General features: G+C 32.9%; 1 protein-coding gene across 2 annotated transcripts; it reads left to right on the top strand.

Moving 5' to 3' along the window:
- The first annotated feature begins 6,760 nt into the window (after positions 1–6,760).
- On the top strand, positions 6,761–11,769 carry LOC102614751 (UBP1-associated protein 2C). Of its 2 annotated transcripts, none has more exons than XM_025101628.2 (2): positions 6,761–8,130; positions 11,193–11,769. In XM_025101628.2, the coding sequence occupies exon 1, from the start codon at positions 6,852–6,854 to the stop codon at positions 8,127–8,129; it is 1,278 nt and encodes a 425-aa protein (XP_024957396.1). In that variant the 5' UTR covers positions 6,761–6,851; the 3' UTR covers position 8,130; positions 11,193–11,769. The 2 variants fall into 2 exon arrangements, with proteins under 2 accessions (XP_024957396.1, XP_006485663.1); XM_006485600.4 differs by lacking the exon at positions 11,193–11,769 and adding an exon at positions 9,094–9,581 and having other exon boundaries at positions 6,762–8,130.
- Positions 11,770–23,021: the final 11,252 nt, after the last annotated feature.

Here is a 23,021-nt window from a genome sequence, read left to right on the forward strand (position 1 = left end):
TTAACTACTTAGGAAGTTATATTTGCTTATTTAATTATTTTTATTTTATATTACTATCGGATAAGATAAAATGTGGTGTTAATGTAATTGTATTTTAACTTATTTATTTATTAGTAAGTACAAATGTCATATTTACAAGTTTATTTTTTCATTAAATATTTTTTTTGTGGATTCGCGGATTTTTACGGATTTACAGAAGTAAATCCATATCCAATCCGCAAACTGCAGATTTTCAAATTTTCAATCCAATCCAATCCACGGATCGGATTCTTACGGATTGGATTATAGATCACATAGATTAAACAGATCGAATTGGATTCTAAACACCCCTAGTGGCAGAATGTTATTAGACCAAAATATTGATGTGGCATTGACTGATGACGTGGCAGCATCTTATTGGATCGAAATGCTAATGTGGTGTTAACTGATGATGTATTCCAACCAATCAAAACTTGCCACGTAGCGTAATCCTGAGCGTTTGAATAGTTTTCATCCGATGGTCATGATTTTACCCATTGTATCTATAAATGGAGGGCTCCCCCCCTAATTTGACACCCATGAATCCATTTTTTAGCTCTATTTTTTATTATTCTTTCTCCATCTTGTATTTTCTACGTTTTTTAATAAAATTATCATTTTACCGCAAGTTTAATTATGAGTGGCTAATTTAATTTCAAGCTTGGGTTAAAGGTGAAGCCTCAACATGATCCATGGACTTAATTAGGTAAGTTTATTTTCTTTTCCTCTCTGATTTATGTGGTTGTTTTGACTTATTGTCGACACACAATGTATCTTGTCTAGATTTTGTATGGTATGCCAGCTCCCTAGTGAAGGACCTTTATTGTCTGGCACAATGAATACTTAGCACCATAATAATTAGAGAGAAAAGTATCCTCTAGTATTTTGTGGGTTGTCTTAACTTAGAGTCCAAAAAGAGTATGTATCTAAGTTATTTAGTGGATGGTCTTACTAAGTTGTCGACAGAAAGAGTATTATTGTCTGGCACAACATGTTCTTGACACCACACTTAGTGAAAGATCATTACATTTGGCACATGAAATGCTAGTTATGCAACCCAAGATAGGGGGTGAATTAGGTTTTTAAAGGTTAAGTTAAACAAACCACACAACAATTCAATATATTACCTTAATGAATTAAAAAACAATAAATTTAATAAAGCACAATAATAAAAGAGTAAGGGAAGAGAGAGCAAACACAATAATTTTTACGTGGTTCGGCAATCCCCGCCTACGTCCACTCCTCCAAAACAACCAAATTTGAGGATTTAACTATCCAAACCTTCTAAGACTTCAAATTCTTTACAATTGACTTCTAAAAATTCTTTACAATTGACTTCTAAAGTGTCAATAAACTTTTACAATCAAGAGTATCTCATAATCTCTTCACTCAAGTATTTCTCACACTTATACACTCACAAATTTGATGAGAAAATAAATATTACTACAAACACTCTGTTTTAGAGTGGATATACAAATTATAGCATAATGATGATTCAATATATGATGATTTACAAATTGGAAGCTCAAAATATATTGTTTACACTTGTTTATGCTTGCAAAAGTTCTTAAAAATGAATTGGATTTGAATTTATATAATTTAAGCCCAAAAACAAGCCGTTATAGGCAAATTCTAGGAAGCACGTGGCTAGCCTCTTAATTAGCTAGCTCACCTCTTTAGTACTGTGAAAGTTATCGTTACAATTTGAATTTTGCTACGGTGATGCTACAGTAATACTATTTACTAAAATTACACTTTTACCTAAAATTATCCATAATTTTATTATGGCCCAAAAAGTCATAAAACTTTACCAACAGTCCAAAACTTTGTAAAACTTTTCAAAGAGGTCATATTTAGAATTTTAACACAATACTTATTTATTTCAAAATTCTCAAAACTTTTTCACTTTAATCCAAATTTTGAGAATTTGAAATTTTCCTCAGGCAGCTAGCCGCTACCCCTCAGACAGGTAGCTGGTAACTCTCTGTCTATTTTTAATATTTATATTTTAGCCCTAAAACGTTTAAAAATTAGAATATGCCCTAAAATATTTTAAATGTTTGCAAATAGGTCCAAATTCAGAATTCAAAACAATACTTATTAAAATCAAAGATTGCAACGCTTTTTCATTTAGTTCACATCTTGAAAAACAACTAATTTCATAAAATACTTGGCTTATATTTGCAAAATCTTCGGTTTATGAAAAATGATGATTCATTAAATAAAATCTTGAGCTTCTCAAATGCTAAACCATGCGTATATTAAATCATACCAACTTTATAAGAATTGTTACAATAATGAGTCTATTGAGCCCTAAACTTGATTCTTGATCGAGCCATTGTTCGTTGAGTATCTTGAACTTGATTTCACTTGTATAAATATTATCCTTCAAGAACAAGTGAAAATGTAAAATATAATATTTATCATATTACTTAAGACACATGTTTGTTATCATTAAAATTACAATATATGTAGCCCTTTAGGCCTACAGCACAGAAGGCCAGCAATTGATTGCAATATATAAAATTATAAAGATGAAATTTGCATGACAACAATAATTTTGCATGGAAAAGATAAACTATGTAGGAACTTAACCTTGTCAACAGCATCAAAGACTCGTATCCTCCACTTCAAAAGACCAAAACCAATCGCATCACAAGCTCAATCCTTACATCTATTAAAGAGATTGATACTTACATCTATTAAAGAGATAATTAAAAGGCGAGCTAAAGAGAGAATTGAATGGCACAAGCTGACAAGCAAGATTGTAGATGAGCTTGATTGCAAGACTAGGAGAATTGAATGGTGTTGTTAAACGACCTACGTTTGAAGGATAAGCTAGGGCTTGAAAGAGTTATGGATAAGGAAGCTAGGGTTTGAAAGACTTACATTGTCAGAAAAATGTGTGTGATGAACTAGGATTTTGCAGCAACTAATTGAGTTTTTTGGTTTCAAATTGCTTCGATTGGAAAAGGGAATTAGTTTTTGGCTTTTAAATTTAGCGAATTTGCTTTTAGTTCTAGGTTTCTTTTTAATTGAGGGGTTTAGCATTATATCACTCTAGTTTCTAGAGTTTTAAGAAAGAGAGTGAATGATTTTGAGATGAGAAAGAAGATGAAGAGCTAAAAACATTTCGCCAAGTGTTCAAATTATGTATCACAAGACAAAAATGCCACCGTTTGGAATAAGAAAAAATCAAAAATAAAAAATGCATTGCTCAGTATCAGTATAGGTTATGATTCTATAATATCAATCACTACTGACACTAATATGTTAAAAATCACTTAAGTCATCAAATGCTAATTCTTTATTTACTTAGTACCAATAGCTTAATATCAATGAAAGTCATTTTTTTATTATTAAGGTAAAATATATCATTCTTCCTCTGAAGAATGAGCTCCATGTTTGGATGAACAAGACTTCTTATTCCGGCAGTCTCTCTTTTTAGGAAGATTTTAAAAGGAGATTTCTACAAAAGACTAGGCTTTCTATGATGCATCTTTTAACTCTCGACTATATTTAGCTTGACCGACGATCCCAAATAAAGTTTAGAGATGAAAAATTTAGAGAGATAAAGTCTAAAGAAGGAAAATCAGCATTTTCTCTCTTTAGTGATTTTTAACTTATCTTTAAAAAAGGATGGAGAGTTTATATTTATAAGTTACTTTAGTTTGACTTGAGTCTTTGTTATATTGACGACAAGTGTCACTGTCCTTGTGATACCTAGTGACATTGGTCTTCTTATGCTTATGTAGAGTGATAGTTGGATGTGCAACTTTGTCTTCGGATCAAAGAAGGAAGTGTTTCCATCCTCCGCTATCATGGTGCTTAATTCAAAGGAAGAGATGCTTTTTTTCTTATGTTTTCAAACTATGAATTTTATTTGAACAAACATCTTTAAGAGATTTGTTCTATGACGTTTTTCTTAGCTGACTTGCCATGGGGAAAGAAGTCCTTTTCACCCTTAGGGTTTGATATACTAGTCTATTTCATTCTTACTTTTTAAACAATAACTTATTTCATCCCTACTTTAAAAAAAAAAAAACCAAAACACCCTTCCGTGAATTTACATTTAGGTTACTATAAAATTCATTGAGGGCAAAATACATTTTTCAATTAAATAAATGTAAACTATTTTCAAATAAAAATCTCAAGAATGATTAAATAACACTTGACTTTCTGCATAAATTTAAAATTTAAGGATAATTATATGTGTTCGCGTGTGTGTGCACACACGTATCCGCGTGTGTTTATTAAACTTTTTTTAATTATTTAAAAATAATAATAATAATAATTTTTCAATAAGAAATCAGTATCCATAGTTAGTGATAAATTAAAAGATAAAAAGTACACACTAGAATGCATTGCATTTTATTATGTAGTATTTTAAATTTGTGTTTTTGTGTCTTTACTATGTGTGCTTTTTTTTTTATGTAAATGAAGAAATTTGTGTTTATTTTTGGTAAAGTAATAGTACTGATTGATTATTTATTTATTTAATTATTTTGAACATATTAAAGTCAGGAACAAATTAATTTTTTTAATTTTGTTCTAAATATATAATTTATATGATATTTAGTGATATCATTGTTTATTCATTAAGTTGTCCTTCAAATTTAAATTTATGTAGAAAATCAGATGTTATTTGATTGTGTTTGACAGTTTTATTTTAAAATAATTTGTATATCTTTAATTGAAAATCTTATTTTGCCTCAATGAATTAAACAATAAACTAACGATAAATTAATTGAAGGTGTTTTTGCTATTGTTTAAAAGGTAGAAATGATATGTGCATCAAACCCTAGGGTTGAAAAAAGTTTTTTTCCCTTTATCTTATTATCTTGAGATCCTTAGAAATTAGGATATTTATCCTAGATAGTTGATTTTGGATTGTCTTGGGATTCTCAGATTTTAGGAATTTAGGAGGATTATCTTAATGGTTTGTCTTAGATCATCTAGGAGATTTATATTGCGTAGCTTATGACAACCCTCAGAACCTAGTAGGTTTATCCTGCATGGTATATTCTATGGTCGTCGAATCATAAGAATCTAGAAAGTTTATCTTAAGTGGTTTGTCTCATAAGACTGCATTTGGCACATAGAACTAGATTGAACTAATTTTGATCTAAATTAGATTAGAATGGATTAGGTTGAATTATATAATATTGTTTTATGTTTTGTATAATGTCCATTTTACAATATTAAATTATATTTAAATAAATAAGGAATTCATTAAAATTTAATAGTAATAATTAAAAATAATTTAAAGGTAATTAATAAGAAAATTAAATATATAGTAAATTAGTTATTGTTAGTCATCATTATAATAAATTATTAAATAGTTAATTTTATTGTAGCAAAAGTACCAATTTAATTAGGCTATGAAAACAAAACAAAAAAATAAATTTCAAGTAAATCATGAATAAAATAAATAAATAAATAATTAAAGTTTAAGTAATAAATAATAAAATGGTGTTATATATGAAAGAAATAAAAAGTACCAATTTAATTACACAACTCCTTTTTTTTTTTAATCTAATCCATCAAAACCTACTTGCAAACTGGGATTGCTAATCTCATGATTTAAGGACTAAATTTGAATTAGTTCCTCTACTCTATTTCAAGGAAAAGTTATTAAATAGGGGGATAAATATTTAATCGTAAAATTAGTCTAATCCTACACTTAATCATAACTCTCAAACAAAGCCTAAAAACCTATTTGAGATTGCTTTTAAAAGACTCAAAAGTAATTTTGAAAAGTTAAAAGTTAATTTTGTTATTTGATAAATTTTTTTCAAAAATCACTTTTGATAAAATCACTCAATCCTACAGTAGATTTTGAAAAGTAGGGGAGGAATAACTTTTCAAAATCTAATTTTGAAAAACAGCTTTATACTTAATAACATATCGTATATATCCTCATATACATGATAAGAATCCAAACTTATTTGTATTCAATAAAGAAATAGAATTTTTAACTTAAAGAGATTTTTATTATTATTATTACCATTTATATTGAGATAGCAAAATAAAAATAAAAATAAAAATAATAAAATAAAAAATTATTTTTAACTATCAATTATTATATACACAATAAAAATATTATATATACATGTCAATAAATATGCAAATAAATTTTATTTAATATGATGTCCATTTTAGTCATTTGTATTCTTGCGGTAGTTTAAGAGTAAGATTTACTAAATATATACGACTGTTTTTAAAACTTATAACACTTTTACAAATAAATTTTACCAAATATTTAACTGATTCTCTGCACAGCTACTAACTTTTAAAAGTTACAATATTATCAAATTGGCCCTAAAGTGTTTATCCTTAGTCTTTTACTAACTTCTTCTTAAGTTTTTTTTTTTTTGGCATAATTTTACTTTTTTTATTGCATCATTCAATAAATGAATTAATAAGCCTAAACCTATATTTGATTAATATATTTAACGAATCAAATTGAATTTCACTCATTTATTAAATAAATTAAGATTTAAGTCATTCCAAACGTAAATCCATTGAATTGGAATAAAATCAAATTGAATTGAAATAAACGAATCGTGAGCAGATTGCAATTCCTAGTCCTACAAGGGGTCTTTAAAAGCGTAATCATTAATAAGTTGGTCATTATGATCAATTCTGTTACTTATATTGGGCTGGGCCGGTCCAAATGAAAAACCTGGCCTCAAATGAATTCTCTTACCGCCTCGCACTCTATTAATAAAAACAGCGCCTTTGCTCTCTGCCCAATTCGCAGTCTTCTGTTTCTTTGCGGTCAGTGAATTTATCTCATTAGGGCTAGGGTTTTGCTCACAAAATTCTCCCATATGGATTCTATTAAGAAACGCAAGATAGATGAAAACGGCGCCGTTTTGTCCGACCTTGAGTCTCCCAATAGACTGACCCCGCAAGACGCCCGCAAAATCGTCGAACGCTTAACCAGCGATCAACTCCTCGACGTCCTCTCCTCCGCTGTTGCCCGCCACGACGACGTTCTTGAATCCGTCCGATCTATCGCCGACGCGGACCCCACCCAGCGCAAGCTATTTATCCGCGGCCTTGGCTGGGACACCACCACCGAGGGCCTCCGCTCCATATTCTCCGCCTACGGTGAGCTCGAAGAGGCCGTCGTCATCCTCGATAAAGCCACTGGTAAATCCAAAGGTTATGGCTTTATCACTTTTAAACACATCGACGGTGCGATGTTGGCTTTGAAAGAGCCGAGTAAGAAGATAGATGGGCGCGTGACGGTCACGAATCTTGCGGTGGCTGGGAATTCGGGGAATAGTACTAATAACCCGGTTGATGTGTCGTTGAGGAAGATATTTGTCGGGAATGTGCCGAACGACATGTCGGCTGATAAATTGCTAGCGCATTTCGCTTGTTATGGGGAAATTGAAGAGGGCCCGTTGGGTTTTGATAAGCAAACGGGAAAGCCTAAAGGGTTCGCTTTGTTTGTTTATAAGACTGCAGAGGGAGCTCAAGCGGCTCTTGTGGATCCGATTAAGACGGTGGACGGTAAGCAATTGAATTGTAGACTAGCCGATAATAAAAAGGCTAAGCCAATGGGGCCTGATGGGGGAGGGCCTGGCAATGTTAGCATGAATCATGGTGATGGAATGGGAATGGTTCCGCCTTCTGCCGGTGGATCATATGGTGGGCCGGGTGGACATGGGTACCCGTTTTCTGGCCCTCCGCCATTGGGACATCATCTGAACTCATCATTAGGAGGGCCGGGTCAGGTACCATCTTCCATGGGTGGTGTTGGTGCTGGTGGGTATGGTGCTGGGTTGGGTGGGCCTTACGGTGGTTATGGAGGGCCTGGTTCTACAGGTTACGGTGGGCTGGGTGGTGCTGGTGGGGGTGCTGGAGCAGGCGGGGCACTAGGTGGTGCTGCTGGAGGATTGGGTGGAGGGTCCTCTTTGTACAGGTTGCCACCGAGTTCGGCTGGAATGCCATCTGGAGGGTATCCTGAGGCCGGGCATTACGGCTTGTCATCTACTTCGGCCGGTTATCCAAGTCAGCATCACCAGGCAGCAGGGACGTCTCCAGTTCCTAGAGTTCCTCCGGGTGGAATGTACCCGAACGTGCCGCCTTACTATTGAGGTAGTCTTCCTTCATTATGTGTTTTCTCATTGATTAATGTGCTCATAGTTTTGGTGCTTTTATTATAATGGTTTTGGTAGAATGTATGGACCTGTTTTTCTGGTTTTGCTTGTTCATTGTTGTAGTAGTCTGTTTGCTGCTTAATTCATCTTATTGTATGCTAATTCCTTGTTAGCCCAGTTATTTTTTTTTCATTTTTTTCTTTGATTTTGCTTTTTCCACATTTGGTATTTGATTGTTATCTTTGTAATCTATTTGTTCACGTGTTTATTCGATTCGTTTACTGTCTGTTGTTTTTGCACTTTTAACTAGCAAATACTGGGGTGATAACAGTGGGTAATCCAGAAGTATCCAGCCTTCTCTTGTTCTGTAATTAAATGTTTCATTCTCTCGTTCTAATGACGTCATTGCATGTTTGTTGCAATGTGAATTTTATCTGTGGCACTCATACAATTCTTGTTTTCTGCTGCTGTGCCACCACTTCCATTGTGGTGTTCATATGTTATGGATATCAGGAGTCTGGGATGGTTTGCAATTATAGTCCTTTATAATTGATTTCCTCTAACAATGCAACACCTGATTAAACTAACATGCCTATACGATTAGTAATGCTGTTAACAATGTAAAAATAACCTATAAAGTTGATGACTTGTAACTGGTTCTTTCGCATTGTTATGTATCAAACCCAGTAGTGCTAAAGTCTGGTCTAAAGAAGCTCTTCTACTTGAAAGCAGCCCCATTATAATCTCAATGAGTTGCTCTGCCTTGTGATTAATTTTGATGTGCTCTAAAAAAGGTATACTTATTTGCTTGTAGTTTCTTATTTTTTGCATCTCATGTTAAGCTCTGTTGCAGTATTAGTTTTTCTTAGTTTGTTTGGTTACTAGCTGTAGTTTTGTATGACCTTTGTTTTGTTGATGATGCGGAATGATGAATTGAGTTGTGAATGGGTGTTTGATTCAGGTGTATGACAGCTTGTTGGCGCAGATGCTTTTTGTGGTTCTGGTGATTTCGTAATGCAGACTATATGATTGTATTAGCTTTGCTTTTACGGCCACTTCTTCGCTTGATGTCTTGATCTGCACCTTTAAGATGTGGTTTATTTCTGAATGATGGTTTTCCAAATGACTGAGTTAGCCTAGTTTGTACTTATGACAGAACATATTTGCCATTTGGGCTTTTCAAGTACTAGTATAGCTCTTACAAGTATTCAGATCATATTTCCTTGTTTGGAGCGACTGTGTACGGTTGTTGCTGTAATTTATATTTTGTTAGGTTTTCTTTACATATTGCTTTACATGTGTTTTATCTCTTATCATTTTGATCTTTCTTAATGTTTTTAAGAGAAACCTCCTATAACATTTGCTTCTGCTACATTTATATTGTGTAAGAAATGCATGTACCTTATAATATATGATGTTTCAATAAAAGCTCGGGGAATTACTATCAAAGCATATTGTTGCATTTTAATTTCTTTTGGATAACAATGATGGAACGATTTGTTTGTCCATGACTGATATTCATCCCTCGTTGTAGGTGTTACTACAACTTGTGTATGCAAATAAAATCGCTGCAAAATGACAACCAACGCGCTAAACTAAATATCCAGAGAAGTAAATAAAATTTTCTGGTTTTGCAATCCCATATTTTCTTCACATACAAAGGCATCTTTGGATATTTAGTTTAGCTTGTGGTAACATTTTGCAGTTGTTATATTCATACATACAAGTTGTAGTAGCACCTGCAGGTTGCTGGTCGGTAATTCTCTTTGAATACATACATATATTGTTTTGAGTTGGACTGTGTCTTGTTGGTGGCTTCTAGAGGTCTTTTCGGTTATCTTTCTTTTCTCCACTGTCGGCTTTTCCAACCATAGTGGATTATTACTTGTGGTTGTTTGATTTCCTGTTCGTGAGAGCAGCTAAGATCGGTGATTCATTGATTGTTGCAAAGTTTGATATGCAACTGATGTTGGTGATGGTTGGGAAAATGTATATTTGGCTGTCATATTTCACCTGCCTTGCTAGAATATAGATGTGGACTGATTTGGGCTTCAGTTATAAGAAATGAAGTGTCATTGTCATAGTTTGAGATGTTTGATTTCATTCTCGTCGCCAACAGTATCAGCGTGTGTTCTGTATATGTGGTGATCCTTTGTTTGGGTAGGAAGATGGCTTCGTATTTACTTGAAATTATTGTAAATTGTTCGGTGGACTAGTGGACCTTGTTACTGGGATGAGAAGTTGTGAAAGCAATTGGTGGTAGGCTGTCCTTGTACATATCTATTCACATGCTCGTGATGTTAATTTGTTTTCCTCCGTTAAATATGGGATTTCCATCTTTATTGCTGAACTATGAGATTTTACACTTCACCAAAATCCTTAATGGTGCCTCTGCCTCTGATTTTGATTATTCTGCCTGTGTTGGTAACTAGACCAATGTGGTTAATTTAGTCTTGAGGTTATGCATTCTGCGTGCTGTTGGTTCTTTCTCCCAGATTTTTTCCTTTGCTGATTTTCTGCTTGTGTCAGTGAGCTAGACCATCATGGTTAATTTAATTTTTGAGGTTATTATGCGTTCTTCTTTCTTTGGGTTCCTTTCCCCAAATTGTCTGGACAGTTGAATTCTACACTCTCCATAACTTTGTTAAGAAAGGCTCCAAGATTCAGGAAATCTTTCTACTCTGCTGTGTTATTGGTGTTTTACCAGGATTTATATGAAATCTGCGTAGTTGTCATGATACTGGTGCTGTGCAGTTATGTGATATTTCTTGGAAGTGCTGCCAGATAGCTGTTGACCTCAATTTAAATGAATGTTGGCGTGTAATGCTACCTCTGTGAGAAGTCATCTTTTCAATAATCATTGCTAGAAAAATATGCAATATCATTTCTAAAGCACTTTTCTAAGCAATGTTTAGTTCAAGAAGTCTCTTTAACTCCTGGAATTTGCTCAATTTTGTTAAAATATGTATGGGTTCTAAAGTTAGTTGTGACTTAGAATGTTTAAACTTTATGAGACTAAACCATTTGATTGCATTGGTGATTGGTTGTAATGCAAGAAAGTTGACATGCACAAGTCCTGTTGAGCTGTCTGGAAATGTTGCGCTAAGGTTTCTATTCTTGAATGCGCCCAAGTTCATGCATCTCATGGTTGTTTATCGAGTTTCAAGATGATTCTTTAATAGATTCCTGTTTGGTTACCAAGAAACTGGTGTGTTTTGTGGACACTTTCAATTACTTGAGCTGCTCTGAACTAACTACTGTGGATTCATTTTTCTTTTCTACCATTTCCTTTTGTCAAAACGCTGTTGTTGGGGTGGTGGAACATGTGATGATGAGTTGAGGCAATGCTTCCTAATGCTTCCCCATACAAACGAGGTTGATCGTTCACCACGTACAAGCTTAGCAGAAAAAGGTTAATGGCTGCTGTTGCTATCACCATCGAACAATCGGGTTCAGAATTGCCACTGGGTGAGGTTGTTACGTAGATAAATTCTTTGTACGAGGACGTGGCCCCAGCCTTTTTTAGTGTTTGGTTTTCGTGTGTATTTACGACATGGTGGGTTCTTAAAACCTACCTCTGTGTTTGGAATAAATACTCGGAAAAAGCTTAATAAAAATTGAGAACTCCTTTGAATGATTTCCTAAGTCTGGTATCGTCTGTTTTTAAGTCTCTGAACTAGCTTTGAATTATAACAAATGTTACCATTTTCCCGTGGCTTTTCATAAAAATCTTTTTAAATATGAATGATCGACCAAATTAAGAACTTTAAATGTATAGACTCCAGCTCCGTTGACATAGTTTTGTCCGATGAAGACAACAGACCCATCTTTTTAATTTAGCCGAATCACAACTTAATGAGTTGAGCACGTGCTTTATATTTTTTTATTTTTCACATAATAGATTTTACCACCTCAAGTAGATGATCATGAATTTATCAATTTAGAATAAATGATAAATGATAATTTTGTTGAAGTTAGGTAAAGTGGTTATTTACTAAGAGAGTAGCGTGGTCAATTATTTGATAGGAATTGATTCCACCCGTTCCATTCGCAATCTGAAAGAGATAATTACAACAATTAGTACAAAGTTAGTACAGCACTCATCGTTTTGGGTTGCTCTTAAAACTTAAATAAGACAAATCACCGTCCCACTCCCTCGTCTCCCTCTCTCTTGTCTCGCCTGTTCTAAATGCAAATCAACCTTGTCCACTCTCTCTTCTCGCCCGCACGGAGAAGCCTAGCAACCGTGAATTGTCTTAATGAGCATTGTCGATGCTCATGGTAATCCCCTTTGAAAGAATTGAATAATCTCTTTATTGATACTTTATTTTTTGCAATCAAAGCTGATACGCATAAGTTTGCAAATAATGCTATTCGAAATTGATATAAGCAATGGGTCGTGTTTCTTTGTAATTTGTAGTATATTTAACTTGAATGGCTCTCTCTGTTTAGCAATCCTTTGTTGTTTCCAGTTAATATGAAATATATTCATTCTGTACAAATGAAGAATATGAAAAAAGCCACTTAAGTTGGTGAGTTGGAGATCCATACTCAACCTCATAAACACATAAAATTCTATGGAAAGCTGTCAATAAAGGATTGACAAAAAAAAAAAAATTAGATTTCTAAATAAAAATTATCTTGATTCATTCCACTACAAGGGATTGTCAAAGTATTTGACTATTCACAACTCTTATGGCGGATGGGTAACATACAAAGACTAGGGAAGCCTACAAAAAGTTTGGAGATTACATTAGACACTATGTATCTTACAAATAAGTATGACATACAATTTACTTCTTTTGTGAGAGTTAATTATCATGGTCATTCTATATTATTAGGATGTAAATTGATTTCACATTACGTTATTTTGGATGTGGCTATCATGCATGTTTAATTATGTAGATTGATTTCACATTACGTTATTTTGGATGTGGTTATCATGCATGTTTAATTATGCTCCCATTGAAATCATTACAGATGAAGACAGAGCAATAAAAATGGCATTGATCATGTTTTCCTTAATAGTCGATATTGGTGGTGTTTGTAGCATATACTTAAGAAGATTCCAACTAATTTAGGGGGTTATAAATAATATTATGACATTAATGATATGCTATATTGTGCCATTATCATTCATAGAGCCTTATAAAATTAGAGGAAACTTGGCATCACATGGTAAGTGGAATATGATTTGGTTGATAATGAATGGTTTGGTTGATAATGAATGGTTAAACGACTCTGACAATGAGAGAGATTATTGGGTTTCATGTTTTCTAAATAACAGTTTTTGGACAATGGCAATGAGAGTAGGGATGGCAAAATCCCGGGCCAAGTCCGGGTATCGCAATGACCGGACCCGACCCGACCCGGATGCATAGATGCTCGGGCCGGGTTGTGCCAGGCTTTAATCCGGGTACCCGGATTTTATATTTTTTAATATTATATGTATATATATTTTTATTTTTTTTGGTAATTTTATATGTTTTAAATTTATTTTAATAAAATTTGACATGAAAATATGAACTTTAAGTGTTTAAAACTTTATATATGTGTAATAAATGAGTCAAATAAATATAAATATTTAAAATAATATATATTTTATAATTTTTTTAATAAAATCCGGGTTTCGGATTTATCAAATTATGCCCAAGATCGGCCCGGCTTCATACCTGACCCAAAACATCTGGGTACAGTCTGGGTCCGGACCGAACGGGTATTTTTGCCACCCCTAAATGAGAGTATGAATGTTTTTCTTTTTTTTTTCATTTTTCCTTTTTCCTCTTTGGGTCCTAATGCATTTCATGTCGATATATTCTATTTTTTTATTTTAGTTTTGTCATTTATTACAAAAACATGTAGTTATATTTTTTATTAGTTTTGTTATGTATTATAAAATTATTTAGGCAGGAGTTGAATTTTAATTCTAAATAAAATATTTTGGCGGGAATTAAAATTTATTATAAATTTTAGTACCTTTTTTTAAATAATTATTTTTTATTTCACAATATACATTTATAATTCAATAATAGAACAATTATTGCTAAAAATCTTAATATGAACAAAATAAAAAAAAACCATAATTGCAACTATTTTTTTAAAAAAATTTATTATACAAACTTTCCTAGCCAAAATAAACACCGAAGTAAATTTCTAACATTTTCACTTTTAAGTTTTCAACAATGCAATGAACTAAAAAAAAATGGCATCGTATAATGGTGACCTATGATTGCTGCTACTCCATGCTGGCTGATCCCATTTAATATTTTCTTTTCCTCTCTTGAGTACTCTGAATACTCTTTTCCATTAGTCCTGCTGATGGAATAAACCTAATTGATGAGATGATGATTTCTCTACCATTACTACTGCCGCATGCAAATGCTAAGAATAACTAAGTATGACATATACATGCACCAACACGATAAAGCATATATAAATATAAAAGGGTTCTGAGTAAGGAGTATAATTATCTAAAACCTTATCATAATTATAGTTACTACAAAACAAGTCAAAGGAAATTTCAGGTCTTGAAACACTATTTGCTAACCCTTAGAAATGATATAGAAAATAAGATAAGCTATTTGGGATAATCTACCACTAGTTAGAGCTAAAACAATAAATAATTATCCGTTTACACAGTCTCAGCTCTTTTTTCAAGTAAATTATACACGTTACTGCACAGAATAAAAAAGGCACCAGTCTAACAGAGAAAGTCGGAATGCACCATATTAGAGCAAGTGAACAAACTCATATAAGCAAATACATTAATTAAACTTAACAAAGTAAATGTGCGCACATGCACTCACGCGCCTCTAATTAAAGAGTAATTTTCTTCAGTAAAGAAAATTGCATTCAGCTACAATTATACATTAGCATCCACTTTGCATAGCCTTCGAAACTAATACAACTATGACTTTCAAAACCCGACTTTTTAGATTTCTATCTTTCATTCTTAAAAGTTCCAGATTTATTTCTTCGTTTAAAAAGAAAAAAAAAATCGTTTTGTTAGTTATCTAATTCATAGCCTTTCAAATTTAAGATAAGTCTTTGAAAAGAACACTATCACATTTTCCTCTATTCTTTTAAATTAAAAGAACACTAAAACTTTTAATTATCTATACTTTTCAAAATTTAAAATGCAGAAACTAAAGAACATATATTTTCAAAAGACTTAAGCAGTATAAAGAAAAGAGATAATTTTTCTTTAAAAAAAAAAAAAGAGAGACCTGCCCCCGGATAGAAAGTTTGAGAATATCAAACAAACCCATTAGATAATAATAAGTCCATAGAGTTTAGTTAGCAAAAGAAAAATAAATAAGAGAAATTTGTGAATCATAATATCACTTACTTATCAAGATTGGAAAGACACTGTTAATCAAACCATTTTCGATTGAAATGTCTAGAAACGGATAGCTCTTTTCTAACATTTTGTCTCCAACTCATGAAAAAAAAAATGAAACATAATCCGTTGATACAATCAAACAACTCCCCAAGTACTCAAAACTAAACTCACAAACGACATTAAATTACTTGAGGGGTTCCAAATTGATTAAAACAAAAAAAGAAAAAGAATGACAATATCATATATAAATGTATTATGCCCACAAACATACACTAATTAACAAATTCATTTTATGTGACAAACATAAAAACATGAAAAAATAAATAATACAGATTAAAATAAACATAATTCATGTTCTATGAAACATGCCAAAATAAACAAGATTTCAAAATAGATCTAAAATAAAACAGATCCATACAAATCCACAAACAAAACAACATGATCTTATTAATTCCACGCAAATCCTAAAAAATTAGGCTTCACTTTAACATAAATTTTTTATATTATTACTTTATAAGTCAGTTAATTGCAATTGTCTTCTTAACAGTTTTAACTACTATATATACACACACACACACACCTATATAGTAAACTTTTTATAATTGATATTGGTATTTGTGTTTGGTTTAATGAAACTCTACTTAAAAATATATATATGTATAATGTACATAGAATTCAGAAGAATTATGAACAGCTACGACGAATACCTTGAGATGGCGTAAAAGCTCGAATCAACAGCTAGGATTCCGCATCTTTCATTATGAAACCTCGCCATAAAAACGCCATGAGATCGAGCCGTGTCTTCAAGCTAGGGTTTCATTCTTATTTCTTTCAGTGACTTCTCCTCTCACGGCAGCCACCTCCATCCCAGAAAAATCTGGGAGAGAAAACAGGTCGGGTATATACACCCAAATCCAAGAAAAATCTACTCCAAGAGTTCAAAAATGTATTCATATGATCCCACAAGAAATTGCTAAGAGTTAACATCATCCCATTTACTATTCTATCAAGCTGTAGTGGATGCTAATAAAAAAAAAAAGGCAAAAGAAATCTCCCCCCTCGATAAAGGCTTAAGTCATCGTCGATCTAATTACTAAATTCACCACTGACTTCGGAGGATGATAGGATTGAGGTTAGGTTCGAGCTTAATTAGAATGAATATTATTTTTCCCAACAATATATTGAAGTACACTTTATAGAAGCAAAAAAGGAGCAGATTCTGATAGATGAGGACTCCCTAGTAGAAAGCTTAGCCAAGATGGCCTATAAGAGGAGATAGTCTTTCCTAGAACGTCTTTATTAATAAGATCTGTAAGCTCAGCATCTCTAAGGATCAAGCCTAAGAGATTAATTCAATGATAACTGGGGAATCATGGATGAACACTGTTGTAGAGTATTTACAAAATGAGACCTTCCCAAAAGATAAGATTAAAGATCTGAAGCTCAAGTACAGAATATTTGGGTATAACTTACCAGTTACCAAAGGTAGACTGTACCTATGAGGACTATCTACTCCAAATCTGAAATGCTTGGGTTCAACCTGAGTCGATTATTTGTGAGTTTTAAGAGGCACAAGGGAGCATTCTCTTTGGTGTACAAGGCCCTAGAGCAAGGATACGTCTAGCTCATAATGCAGACATATTTAAAAATGTAAAAAATTCTCCAAAATACTTGGGCAACCCATTGAGATAGTCCAACAAAGTCCTTCGCCAATCCCTGTATGGGGATGAACCATGCATATATTGTAATCAAGTAACAGGAGGTCGAACACTATGTGAGCATGTCATGATTCTAAACTCCTTGGAAAAACACTCATCAATCTCATACTCTTACCAAGAAAGATTGAAAATTGACTTTCCAAAGTGGCACGACTACTTCCCACTCTCGATAGGAAAGATCAGTGAATGATCTCTTGGAGAGACGCAGTTAGCTCCTATCTCCTGCTACGGTTTGGAAGGATCGGCAACTAACCCTCTGGAGAAGTGCATTAAGCTAAGGGAACACTTTGGGAGACAAGATTATAAAACCCCGTAAAGGTTTATCCCAAATAGTTCTGATGGAGAATCTCACTTTTAAGGGATTCACCTATAACACCTTAAGGATTCAAATTCAACCCTAAAACATCCTGAGTAAGAATCTCTCGTGGGCTCAACCCCAAAGAGTTCTGATAAAGAACTCTGAAAAGTTCTGAGGAAGAACCATCTTGAGAGTTTAATACCGAAGAATTCTTAGAAAGAATCTCATCCTTGGGGGATCAACGTTATTTAAACCCAAAACGGTCTGAAAAAGAACCTCGCTTGAGTGTTCATTCGAGAGATATTTAAGGAATAACCTTACTCGTAGGAGACTACTTACAACACCTCTTGAGGATCAACCCTAACGAGTTCGGAGGAAGATCCTTACTCTTGGAGGATTCACCGATAATACCCATGGTTTGCCAATAAAAGCTAAGTCTGGTTCAATCCTAATGAGTTCAATTGACCATTCTCTAAAGATCACTAAGTTAGGGGACAAGCATTCATCCTCAAGTATAGGGGAATTGGCCCACATGCCTTAATCCCAAGAATGGATCACCAAGTGTAGAAAATCATCCCATACACGTTTGTTCCAAAAAGGTCCACTAAGTTGTGTTCACTTTATATTCTAAAAAAATCTGGATCTATCACAATAATGTTTATGTTAATTGTCCAGATGTGAGAATATTATTGTAAGAGTGTTCTTCATTTTAGATAATGAAACCATTCCATTACTACCAACCCAAAGAAATACAACCTATCTGAGATATACGGTTTATGCCGAAAAGGTACGAAGTTGGACTAATTTGGAAACATTGGGCAATTTATTCGAAAAGTAAAGTTTTAATTACTTTATTTTCTCAAAGGCTATGAATGTACAAATGTTGAAATTGAGCTTGATTTATTCTTTGTTGTGCTTAAAACTTAGTTTTAAAATTTTTTTGCAAGCACACGAATATATTGAAGTATAGATTTGCGGAGAACAAGTTCGACCTACAGGGATTATCTATTATAATGGGAAAAAATAAATTAAACCTATATCAATTTAATTATAGTTAATCAAGATTGTTTTAAGGATGGAAATCATATTAAACTTAACATGAAAGTAAATAAAAGTGAGCGGAAAATTCAAGATTGATAAAATACTAAGCCTTTGGAATCCATCATTATTAATTTCATAAATCCTAATTATTTATCTATTAAATCCCAAAAATTAGAGTAACAATCAAGAAATCAATCTATTGTTTATATAATATTTTTCATTAATGCGCATGTGAAATTTCTAAAGTAAATTCTCTTTTACTTTACAAGTATTAATATTAAGTGTATTTGTTTTGAAAAATATAAAACCAAAGGGCTAGTAATTAAAATTGCCAAGCCAAGTATAGATTTATAAAAAAATTATTTCTAACTACCAAGAATACATGATATTAATGATAAAAAGAGTTTCATATTTATAAATCATGTGAAGCTAGAATCATAAATATGAAAATGGTAAATGAGAGATTAATAAATAAAAATTGGAATTTATTATATTATAAACATAAATAAAACAAAAAATGCACATTTAATAAACATTAAAAATTGCTATTTTGCACTTATAATGTTGAAAATACTAACTTTGTCACATTTACAAATCCATGGTCTATTTTCTAAAATCCTTGCAGAAGGGATGATGTTAAGTGAAACTTTTCAAGTGGCTGCAATTATTGAAAAATTGCCTCCTACTTGGAAAGATTTCAAGAGTTATTTGAAGTATAAACGCAAGGAAATGAATATTGAAAGGCTGGTTGTTAAGCTCTGAATTGAGGAAGATAACATAAATGCAAAAAATATAGGGGATATTTCTGTGACTAAGGCAAATGTTGTTGAACATGGGCCTAAAAATAAGAAAAATAAGAAAAATAAAAAATTGGGATCGAAAGAAGGAATCTCCAAGAAACAAACAAAGTTTCAAGGAAAGTGTTTTAACTGTGACAAGATGGGTCACATGGCTTCGGATTGCAGATTGCATAAAAAGAAGCCAGAGGCAAATGTGGTGGAAAACATCACTTAACATGTTTCAGACATAAACCTCTCTGTAGTGGTTTCAGAAGTGAATCTGGTTAGGTCTAATATGAGAGAATGGTGGATTGATACGGGAGCAACCAGACATGTTTGCTCGGACAGAGTGTTGTTCACTCCATTTGAAGCAGTTAGCAATGGAGACAAGCTATTCATAGGGAATTCTGCTACGTCTAAGATTTAGGGTCAACGAAAGGTGATTCTGAAGATGACTTCTAGAAAAGAGCTGACTCTGATCGATGTACTGTACGTGTCAAAAATTTGAAAGAACTTGGTGTCTGGATCACTGTTGAACAAACATGGTTTCCAAATGGTGTTTGAGTCAGATATTGTAGTTTTGTCAAAGAATAGGAGGTATGTGGGAAAGGGTTATGTTAATGATGGGTTATTTAAGCTCAATGTAATGACTTTGAAACCAAAAATTAATAATGAAGCTAGTTCTTCTGCTTATTTGCTTGAGTCTTCTAATCTTTAGCATGGTAGATTAAGACATGTTAATTTTAATTCATTGCGTAAATTAATTAACATGAAGCATATTCTCAATTTTCAAATTGATTTGAAATATAAGTGTGAAACTTGTGTTGAGGCAAAACTAACTAGGTCATCTTTCCAAACAATTAAAAGAAACACTGAATCACTTGATTTAATACATAGTGATATTTGTGATTTTAAATCCATTCAAACAAGAGGTAGTAATAAATATTTTATTACCTTTATTGACGATTGCACAAAATATTGCTATATATACTTGTTGAAAAGTAAAGATAAAGCTTTAGAAAAGTTTATTCTCTACAAAAATGAAGTTGAGAATCAACTTAATAAAAAAATGAAAGAATTAAGAAGTGACCACGGTGGTGAGTATGTTGTTCCGTTTGAGTCACTATGTGAACAAAGTGGAATCATACATCAAGTCACGGCTCCATATTCACCTCAATCTAATGGGATTGCGGAACGAAAGAATCGAACTTTAAAGGAAATGATGAATGCAATGTTGATAAGTTCTGGGTTATCCTAGAATATGTGGGGAAAAGTTGTTTTGTCAGCTAATTATTTATTAAATAAGATACCCTGAAAGCAAGAAGATAAAACTATGTATGAGCTGTGGAAAGGTAGAACACCTTCTTATAAATTCTTATGAGTGTGTGGGTGTCTGCTAAAGTAGTGGTTTCTTCAAATAAAAAAGTGAAAATAGGACAAAAAACAGTTGACTGCACTTTCATTGGTTATGCACAAAACAATAGTGCTTATCGATTTCAGGTGCATGAGTCTAAAGTTTTAGATGTCCACAAAAATACGATAATAGAATCAAGAAATGCATCGTTTTTCGAACATATGTTTCCTTGCAATTCTAGAGTGGAATCGAAAAAACTACGACAACTTCATGAAACAATAACTGAAAATAGTCAAAATGAAGAAAATGATGAAGTTCCAGAGGAAGAAGAAGAACAAGAAGTTGAGATCAGACGTAGCAAAAGAGCTAAAATAGAAAAGTCTTTTGGTCCAAACTTTCTGACATATTTACTAGAAAGTGAACCTCAAAGCTTCAAAGAAGTTGTAACTTCACCTAAAGACGCTTTATGGAAAGAAATAATTAACAGTAAAGTTGAATCCATTTTACAAAATCATACCTGGGAGCTAGTAAATCTTCCTCCAGGATGTAAATCTTTGGGGTATAAGTGGATTTTCAAAAGGAAAATGAAAGCCAATGGATTAATCGATAAGTACAATGCTAGACTTGTAATTAAAAGTTATAGGCAATGAGAAAGTCTTGATTACTTTGATACTTATTCTCCTGTTATGAGAATAAATTCCATTTGGATTGCAGCTTTGTGCAATCTTGAGATACATCAAATGGATGTAAAGACGGCTTTTCTAAATGGAAATTTAGATGAAGAAATCTACATGGAGCAGCCTGAAGGTTTTATAGCTCCAAGACAAGAAAAGAAAGTTTGTAAATTAGTAAAGTCATTATATGGCTTAAAACAAGCACCAAAACAGTGGCATGAAAAATTTGATCATACGATGATCAAAAGTGGATTTAAGATCAACGAGTGTGACAAATGTGTTTATGTCAAAGATACAGAAAATGGTTATGTCATTACATGTTTATATGTTGATGACATGCTCATTGTTGGGAGTGATGATAACATGATTAAATCTACTAAGAATATGAAGTCTAAATTTGACATGAAAGACATGGGTCTTGCGGATGTTATTTTGGGAATTAAAATCTCAAGGGCTTTTAATGGACTTATTCTAAGCCAAACTCATTACGTAGATAAAATTCTTGGGAAATTTAATAAAGATGATAATACCATGTCTAAAACTCTATTAGATACGAGTATACATTTATAAAAAAATAGAGGAGATGATATTTCTCAGGTAGAATACGCTAGAATAATAGGCAGTCTGATGTACTTAACAAACTGTACCAAACCAGATCTAGCATATACAGTAAGTAAATTTAGTAGATATACGAGTAATCCAGGAACTGATCATTGGAAAGCTATCGTAAGAGTACTCAGATATCTTTGATACACTCGTAATTATGGACTGTACTATACTAGGTATTCAGAAGTATTAGAAGGATTTAGTGATGCTAACTGGATATCTGATGTAAAAGATTAAAAATTCACTAGCTGCTATGTGTTTACACTAGCAGGTGCAGCTGTATCATGGAAGTCTTCTAAACAGACGGTAATTGCCAGATCTACAATTGAATCTGAATTCATTGCATAAGATAAATGTGGTAAAGAAGCAGAATGGCTACGCAACTTTTTAGAAGGTATTCCAAAATGGCCAAAGCCTATGTCTACAATATGTATTCATTGCGATAGTCAATCAGCTATCTATAGGGCACAAAGCAATATGTATAATGGTAAATCTAGAGATATACATCGTAGACATAATACCATTAGACAACTTATTTCTATTGGAGTTATTTTTATTGATTATGTGAGGTCAAAGGAAAACATTGCGGATTCGCTAACCAAAGGATTAAACAGAGAGATAGTAGAAAAATCATCGAGGGGAATGAGATTAAAACCCATAGAATGATTAGTCAATAATGAAGGAAAACCCAACCTCGTTGACTGGAGATCCCAAGATCTAGATTCAATGGGACAACCTAATTGTTAAAAACTAAAGTTGGATCACTGTGGGGGTTATTCTCTTGAGAGGATTACCTCATGGACCATTCTTATGATAAAACAGTGATGCCCGTGGGAAATAAGGTCGAGCTAGGCTCTTAATGATTCTTATGCGTCGGAAATCCAAGCGGAGTAATACAGGTTACTCTTAATTAAGATATCACTTATGTGAGAGAGAAGTAGAGCTGCTTCAAAGGAAGCTGTTAGGGGTTCAGCTCTTAGAAACTCTTGCAGAACCAGGTAGATGTTCAAGGCTAAAACGAACATAACCATGAGAACTCAACAGTGTTAGGAGAAATACATATGTATAGTATATGAT

The sequence above is a fragment of the Citrus sinensis genome, chromosome 1 (assembly GCF_022201045.2).
Source record: "Citrus sinensis cultivar Valencia sweet orange chromosome 1, DVS_A1.0, whole genome shotgun sequence".
NCBI classification, from domain to species: Eukaryota; Viridiplantae; Streptophyta; class Magnoliopsida; order Sapindales; family Rutaceae; genus Citrus; species Citrus sinensis.